Source organism: Sinocyclocheilus rhinocerous, unplaced genomic scaffold, assembly GCF_001515625.1.
Source record: "Sinocyclocheilus rhinocerous isolate Xijiao unplaced genomic scaffold, SAMN03320098_v1.1 scaffold346, whole genome shotgun sequence".
NCBI classification, from domain to species: Eukaryota; Metazoa; Chordata; class Actinopteri; order Cypriniformes; family Cyprinidae; genus Sinocyclocheilus; species Sinocyclocheilus rhinocerous.
This window is the reverse complement of record NW_015630993.1, coordinates 90,200-99,178: the sequence shown is the minus strand read 5'-3', so window position 1 is coordinate 99,178 and position 8,979 is coordinate 90,200. Positions and strand designations below refer to the sequence as shown.

Sequence of the window (8,979 nt, the reverse complement as noted above, 5' to 3'; positions counted from 1 at the left end):
CGTAGGTGAATAATTAATACAGCTAAACGTGGTCAGTCGTCAGCAGGCTTAAATGCTGTGGATAAAGACTGCTCTTAACTCAGCAGTGGTGATTATGGGCAATTTAAATTAGTTTCAAATAGTTTAAAGTTGCCCAAACAGCCATCCATCATCCTGTCAAATGTCACGCCCCCTCGCCGTTCATTGGCTGCGGAGGTTGCACCTATGGCACGTCATCAGAGGAGTGACTTTAAAATGTTCTCCATGTTCGTTTATGTGTAATTTCAGCGTGAACTGATGCCAGAAACGAGAGATTTCGCAGCTCTTAGGAGGTTTTAGACACTAATAAGGAAGCGAGTTATAATAAATTCTAGTTTTAGGAAAGCGCCACAAAGATCATGTGCAAAAGCTCAACACTAACATGAAGTTGACGGTTGCAGCGGAGCGCTTCTAACGAGAGGGACGCTTTTGAAGTTTGTTGGAACAAGAGACACTCGGATTATCAAAAGCGCATTTTCTTCAACGCTTTTTGGGAGGACGAAAACAAAATACATATTAAAAGACAGCCAGTCTCTCACTGTTTAATACTTTGAGAGTGATCCCACCACCTTTTGACTTCTTTCCAGACTGCGTACAAATAACGGTGAGTAAAAACATACAATAAAATTACATTAGTAGAGATTGTGAATAGTAAAGATTGTTTCAATATGGTTGGAGTGGACCGATGTTTCGATGGCTTTCTGTTTTAACAGTTTCCACAACAGTTCAAACACGCACCTCACAACGTCTAGTCCTATAAGATGTCATTTTGTTTTTTGTTTTTATCACACCTTTTGTAGTTATTTGTCATTTAGCTACTTTATCTAATGCAAGTTACTCCGCATTTACCAGAGCTGCGTTTCCCAAAAGCATAGTAGATCGCAGACCATTAGTGCAAATATATTGGGGTTGCAAGTGCTACTTTACAAGTTTAGCTATGGACCAAAAAAATGAAAATTTAATTTAGAGTTATGAGTATTATTTCTGTTATTTTTGAACAACATCTTAAGCACAACATCGCCAACCTTGTTTAATCAAACTTTACATTGCTGCGTAGTGCGTACATTGGCTGCAACTTCTCCGTACAGTAACTCGCACTCAATGGCTTGATCTCAAATCGTAGTGAGTTGCCAACTTAGACAGCTGGGCTCAGTTGGGGACTAGGTTAAATGCTGTCTAGGTAGGCAGCACACTATGTTTTGAGACACAGTCTTGGATGTATGCTGTCACTGGAGCGGAGAATTGTGCACAATGGGGAGTTGTGCGCGGAGTGTTAATTAAAAAGAGACCCGTTTTAATGAAACGGCGAAGCGTGTAGTTATAAGGCCCCAGAGCGCATTATTAAAAGAGAAGGATATACTGCTAATCTGCGGTGGTGCCAACCAGGGTTTGGTCATTTGCTCACTGGACTCGCTACTATTTTTAGAGGCTGCGAACCATGGCGTTATGCTCATTTATTTTAATTATCAGCGAGTCAGCGACTCTCACTGGGTTTTTGCGCAGTTATTTGTTTTCTTAAGCGACGCTTGACACTTAAAATTCACAGTTACAACACAAGTCAATTTATATTGAAATAGCGAAATTGTACGGTCGTTCTCTCGCGTTACCGAGTTTCTATGGTGACCGTAGTTCTCAACAGTCGTTCCGCCCAACAAAAGGAAAAGTTGAGGCGAAATCATAAAACATAGTGTGTTCTTAAGTCTCCTACACCATTAGGCTAGTAATTGATGATATGTGATTTGTCTCGTGGTGTAGACCCATCATTTGCTCCGTCAAGCCGACACCAATCCATCAGTCTGCGCTCGGACAGCGACGGTATTGCGTTTCTCTTCATTAGCTTCTGTTTTTGCCTCTTATTTCATCAATCAGCCCGTTAGTCAAGTGGAACTGAACGAGCCTCCCCCTCTCTGACCTTTCTGATGACAGCGTTTAAATAACGAGAGAAAGAAAGAGAAGAGTTTGGTCTATTTCCAGAGTAGCTCCTTACTTCGAAACTAGCAGTACTTGGTTGACCAGTTCATTTTAAACGTTTGGGAAAATATGATGAATGCTCGACTTGAAGACCAGCTCTGTAAATGTAGCCTATTTAATCTAATTTTGCTCCATTAAACTTATATAGGGTATAATAAACTAAGAAATGGGTCAAAAAGAGTTAAAGTAAGTCTGCAGAACTTTTATGACATTCTCCACCTGTTTATCTCATTGGCAGAAATGTTGGCATATATAAAATTCTTTGATAAATCCGCCCATTGATGTACAGCTGTGCTCATAAATCACCTATTTGCCCAGATTTGCCTGTTTTAATTTAGCAGTGACCTTTAAACAAACTTTGCACTCCTCTTAAGCAGTATGTATGCCATATCTTGGCTCGCCTTCTAAGTCAGGAATTGGTCATAATACAATGTTGGCCTCAAACAATTTTGTCATAACAAAATGTAGGCCTATATCGTCACAAACTCCTGGTACCCTGTGATAACACACTACATTAAGCCTCATAGCTTAAAAAAGGTTGTCGCCAAACGTTTCCTGTGAAGGATTAATTTACCTAAGTTATTAGAGGGATAATGTAATTGTTCTGTATTGAAACAGCCAAGCCTCAAAGCGTGTGATATTCCCCCAGGGTCCCATTCAGCTGCATTGTCTCTCTCGCTCTCAGGTCTGCAGGAAAGGGATGATTAAAAAATGGGGGATTTGCATTTTCATGAAATTAACTGTTGCAAAGTTATTTGGCAACCTGCTTTGGAATGGCACTTCTGCAGGTGTGTGGGAATGACAATCTGTGGTGCTTGTTACCAGTGTCAGTTATGGGGAAAAGGTCCTGAGGCAAAATCTGTTTGTGTAGGAGTGCTGAATAAATTTACTTTTGATTCAGGTTTATAATCTCGTACAGCTGGTCCCAATGCATTTAATAAGATATCAGGCTCGTAGTTCATGTGAGACTTACAAATATGCCCTACTCTGACATGACAATGAAAAGATTAGAGCCGAGGGTGTCGGAAATTGGTTTAAACTGGTGCCTGGCAAATTCTCCAATAAGAATTCAGGCATGTAGGTTCATGTCAGTTTCGGGATACTCGTGTTTGTGGAGGAAATGCTTACGCAGTGCTCTGAGCGTTGTACTAGACCTGCTTGGTCAGTTTTATCAGGTAAGGTGAGGGAATGTAAACCACTTACGTGCAAAAGATCTCTCTTTCCAGGTTATTTTTCTACAGATTGCTAGAAATTTTTCCACTTTAGGATTTTCACTTTTTTCTTTTTATTGCATAAACTGTGTGTAAGGTGTTTCCCCAAAAACATGTTTCATCCTCTGTATCTTCCAAAATTCAAAGGGATTATAGTTCCCCCCAAAAATGAATATTCTGTCATTTACTCTGTCATGTTGTTCCAAAACTGTATGACTTAAGGCTGGAATACACTTGGCATTAGTGCTGGGCGGTATACCGGTACATACCGAATACCGGTGTTTATTTTTGTTATGATATGAATTTTTAAAATACCGCAATACGTGTCGCTTAAACAACGTTCGGAACGCGACACTGTTTGAAAGGCGTCCCTTTTCACTGTTGCACTCTGGTGAGAGAACAGCTGTGTATGTGTTTTTAGTTTGTTACTCAGACACAGGCAGTGCGCTGCATGAGACAAAAAACGTAATATAGCCAAAACAACCGCATAGGTCTGTATATGCATCTACACTAATCTTTAGTGTAGATGCATGTTGATTTTATCAGACAATGCCGCGATTATAAATGAGAGTGACTCCTGGTTAACATGTATTAAAAGGGGTTGTGTTTAGTCACTATTTAGTGTGGTATTTTTTGACAATATTCACTCATCATGACAGTAAAATAGGACATTCTACGTCAATATACTGCAGTATTTCCTCTCTCAATCAGTAGAAAATATGGTTAACACCCGGTCATGCATGAAAAAAAAATACCGTCATGTACCGTGAAACCAGTATAATTTTGAAAAATACCGTGATATAAATTTTTGGTCTTACCGCCCAACACTACTTGGCATTATAAATTTGTAACTTTGTAAATGGCTACTGAGGAAAAACTAGGGATAATACACTAAACGACTAAAACATTACCAGACTTTCAAGTTTTTTTCGAACAAAATAAACTTATGCAGAACACCTCATTGCTTGGAGACACACAACAAATGAAAACAAAAAACGGCTCAAAATATCAAACATTTTTGATATCCTAAGAATGGATAGAATCATAGTCTGAAGCTAAAAATCAGATTCTTTGCCCATCATGCACATTTTCTGTGAAATCTGTGAACTCAGACTGCCCAAATTCTGCAGACTGGCTTTGACTTTCTGCAACCAGCATCAATTTGTCTAGACTATAAATCGGGGCAAAAATCTGGACAAAGGTTGTGTAGTGCAATTCAGCCTTTACTTTCTTCAGTGTAACACAAAAGAAGATATTTTAAAAGTATGGACAAAACAAACTAATAAAAAAAACATGAGAAATTTTTCAAAAATCTTTTGGAAAAACAACATGAGGGTGAGTAAATGATGACAGAATTTTCATTTTTAGGGTAACTGTCCCTTTAGGAACCTACAGTATTGTACCTGATGTTCATGCATCTGTTTGTGGGAAAGCGCATGGTGGCCGATATCTTATGTCCGGCACAAGGCTAGGAAGACAGATAGGACCTGAGGAAAGCATTCCCAATCCTTTAGAGCAAAGCACAAAGAGCTTTCCTGTTGCTTTCCTCTCCTCTTTTGACCCCTGGTTGACCCTACCAATCAACAGGGCTCAGTTATGACCTCTAACCTGGCCTCCATCTCCAGTCTGCTGCCGACTGACCTCTCCTTCAGAACAACAGAGGGAGGAAATAACAAGTGATATAGCCTCAGCCAGATGTCCAAAGCCTTTTCCTCACATTGCTGCTGCCATCCAAAAAGAGAAAACTGCACCGTCTGGTCCTCACAGGATTTTGCTGAGGTTTTCCGAATGAATCTCGCTTTGTGTCTGTTCAGAAAACAATGCAGAGATACTAGTTATTTTTAGAAATAAAATGTGCAAGCATTTCCAAATGTGTTTGAGCATATGTATTGTGCCTTGAGTCTGAATGTCTTTTGCTTAGTTGGACGGTCTAACCTTCTCAAACCACAGTCTTCGTGCTTATTTTAGATAATGTTAGAAAAGGTAATATGCTGGCCGGAGCTAGACATACTTAAAACTGTACTAGTATGTGTGTGTGGTGAGGATGGTTAGTGGTTAGTCTGAATTCATCCTTTTGGAAGTGCACAAGGCGGTTTATTGAGAGCGGGAATAGTTTGCTTTCCTGCAGGGAAACGGCTGGTGAACAGTAACTCATCAAGGGAATACACTCGACATAAGTGAAAACATACTCGAACTAAAATCATCAGACAGGGAATGACAAATCAGCTGCACTTTCATTTGGAAAACATCATTAACAGTGGTTGGTGTTGTGATTGAGTTCTCATGTTGGTTGAAGGCTGTTTACCACAAGGCATACCAGCTACAAACTAGGACATATCATTAAAAAAAGAAAAGGAGTTGGAGTTTCAATTCTGAATTGTTTTTGATTACATGGTACAGTGAGAACCGTGGTAAACCAAGGTCATGTTTATAACGTCTCATACAGTTAAGGATAACTGATTCTAGATTAGCATTCTTATTTGGAGATGCCATATTAATATGACCTCAGATCAGCATTCATACGCTGAGATCGCATACTCTGAAAGGGAACAGACTTTAGTTTGTCCTTATGGTTCTAGTTACTGCCATTTGAGAGCAGCACTGCCTCCAGCTGGGCTTGATCTCCACTCATATTTGCAATGAAAGTTCTGGAAATGAGCTGTAGATATAAACAGATAATGTTAAGGCAGATATAAAAATCTGTGGACTGCATCATTTCCATAGAATCGCCTGCAGCATGAGTTTCATTATAGTTCCGTGGCAATAATATTGCACTTTAAGATTATTTTATTTTATTTTTTCAACTTTTAACTGTAACTTTTCTTGAGGTACTTTATTGAACATCATGTTTGTACTAGCATATTTTGAATACAGATTTAATGTGTTGTTCGTAATGATGCTAAATATTGTTAATAACATATCACATTTATAACATTGTTATGGTGGTCATAGGTTGTTTAGCAGTGCCTTAAAGAAATGGCTTTATCCGTTACTCATTCATTTCAATAGCACCCTGGTTCTCGAGCTAAGAGAGGTTGTTTTCTGGACAGGTCTTGTGTACATCTGTACTGGTGAAGCTCTGCCAAGACATACAGGGAAGTTTGCTTTCTGTTTGTCATCAGTCATATGTTTGCTCTCAGCTTCATTAACAGTTTATGGTATAGACCACATCAATTTTTGCACTGCACTGTGGGGTAAAAATATGTTGTTGTTATGCAGTTCTGCTGATTATTGTTCCCTTTGAGTGGGAAACTTATTTACTTTTTATTCATTTTCTCCCAGCCAGCAAACATTTTACAGAATACAACTGGTTCCACTGTGTTACATAGAGAAAATAAGTTAAATGTTATAACTGATGAGGAATCATTACTTAAAGAAAATAAATAATATTTCAACCTTTTATAAGATATCTTCTGTTGGAGGGTTGCATTACTGTTGTTGTGAGCTGACTGGTTGCTACTCTAGTGAACTTAAGAGTATGAATTGTCCTCATTCAGAATACTAAAGAATGGTAATAAACAACAAACATCTTTTTAGATGTAATAAAATGAATGTTACAAAACAAGAACCTAATGGTGACCAGAGCCACAGAGAAATAAAATAGCAAATAGTAAAAAAAAACAAAAAAAAACACACACATTATGCAACCACATTATGTATTCAGCTGGCAGTGCATTCTGGGAAAATTTACAATAGAATACGATCTTACAGTCATTTTCCTGGTCTTGTTTACTGTTATAAACTCTACGTTTTTCCTTTTTCCCCTTCTTTCTTTCTTTTATATGAATTGTTATTGTAATCCCAGTCAGTCAGTTTTATCCTCCTTTTATCTCTTGTCTCTGGATGGGGACACTGAAAATGCAATCAGCAACAGGGCGAGCAATATATCTGTCCCATTATTCTGCTATGACGTGTCTTCAGGATGATAAGAATGTATTATGGTGATTTGTTTGAAGAGGTTTGGAGGAACATCTCTAATGGCTGATCTTCTGATAGTGGTAGAACTATGCCTCTGGATAACACAGGCCAGATCTGCTGATTTGCGAGTTTTTCCACTCTATCCCGCAGGCAGGCGATGGTGAACAGCCGTGTGGAAAGCACCGCCGTTGCGGTAACAGGAGGTAGCGGCGGGGCAGTGCGCTCCTGTGCAGGCTGTGGAGGTCGGATCTCAGATCGCTTCCTGCTCTTCTCCATGGATCGGTACTGGCACACGCGTTGCCTCAAGTGCTCCTGCTGCCAGGCTCAGCTAGGAGAAATCGGCAGCACCTGCTTCAGCAAAGGAGGAATGATCCTCTGCAGGAACGATTACATCAGGTACTAAAAGAAACGGGCAGTCGGGGATTTGGTTGGACTGATGCAGAAATGCTGAATAAGAGCAAATAAATGATGTTTCTGGTCACAGCATCAGTCGTAATGTGTTACACAAGAAGGACAGGAAATCTGTGGATTTTACTGGGACAAATCAATAATATGTAATTGAATTGTGAGCTTGATCTTTGTTTCATATCGTTTGGCATATCCATATCTCCTTTCCAGATTTAGTAGACTATTAGTAGGATATTTAGAAGGGCGTTCACAGATTTGTTTGAAATCTGTGTTTGATATTTGTTTTGGCCTAAACAGAAGAAAATAGATAAAACCACCAAATCTCGCATAAACAGCCATTTTTATGATGCTACTTATCTTGCACAACTTTTGGTTGGGCAAGGATCTTCTATTTATTGTTTAATATTTATTTTGACCAAAATTATAATTCCAAGTTTAGGACAAATTTAAATGAGTAAAAATAATGATGAAAAATAATTTGATCTGAAATGAGCAGATTTTGTTGGGATGAATGTAGAGCATTGTCTGTCGTACTGATATTAGACATCTTTTCTGAGGCCACACATTGGAATACATTTTACTGCATAAACTGTACAAGAAAAGTTCACCGATCATGACAGGAAGTGTGTGGGTGCATGTAACATGGCATCTGGAGCAGCCATATTCCTCAAAGGCTCCCCACATGTTTTTCATGTGCTGTACACCACTTTAGACTCAAGCCGTAGTGTTTAAGCACGTAGTCGGTGATCAAGTTAGAAGTCAACTCAGAATTGTCATTATGTTATAAATTTTGACCACTCTACAAAACAACCGTAACCTTGTTTTGCAAACCCTAAAAATCGTTCGTTTATTTTTCTGGCGGTTTCCGCTGGGGTCTATGATTGCTCTATGTCTGTGTGATGATTACATAGCTCTTTGATTGAATTTGGCCTCTATTCCCTTGTATATTTTGAGCTGAAGGCATCAGAGGTGAGGAGATTAGATTTGTTTATAATCACTGAGGCTTTGAAATTGACCTCTGTGTGTTTGGATGTGTTCAGTGATGCATTGGTCCATGACGGCACGGCATTGTTGCCTGTTAGACCCATACTGGTCTGTTTGGACCTCAACCAGGGATGTCTGACTATTTGGCTTTGCCACACAGATGCTTTTTTTTTTTCTTTTTTCCTTTTTTGCCTGTGATTGCTGTAGAAGTGCCAGAGATGCCTGCTGAAAAGTCAAACAATCTCAGATCCCAAAATTGAAAAGAAACTTTTATTTGAAATAAATATTACAGATACAGAACAGCTGTCATAGTTAATTGTAAGTTAACGTACAGATTGAGTTTAAAGCAACTGACAAACTTTTCAGTTAGACCCATGTTATTATACTAATAATATATATAAAACGTAAGATTATATATTGTATATATTATTAGAATTATTATATTTGTTTATTAACATTAAATTATATT

At 38.7% G+C, this 8,979-nt stretch overlaps 1 protein-coding gene across 1 annotated transcript in view; it reads left to right on the top strand.

Annotated features, from left to right (window-relative positions):
- The first annotated feature begins 243 nt into the window (after nt 1–243).
- The window catches only part of LOC107740929 (LIM domain transcription factor LMO4-B-like), a 14,256-nt gene continuing 5,520 nt past the window's right edge, over nt 244–8,979 (top strand). The window contains exons 1-2 of the mRNA XM_016553484.1: nt 244–622; nt 7,269–7,514. Coding sequence (XP_016408970.1) covers nt 7,276–7,514 — 239 coding nt within the window. The 5' untranslated portion in view covers nt 244–622; nt 7,269–7,275. The remainder of the gene's footprint in view (nt 623–7,268; nt 7,515–8,979) is intronic.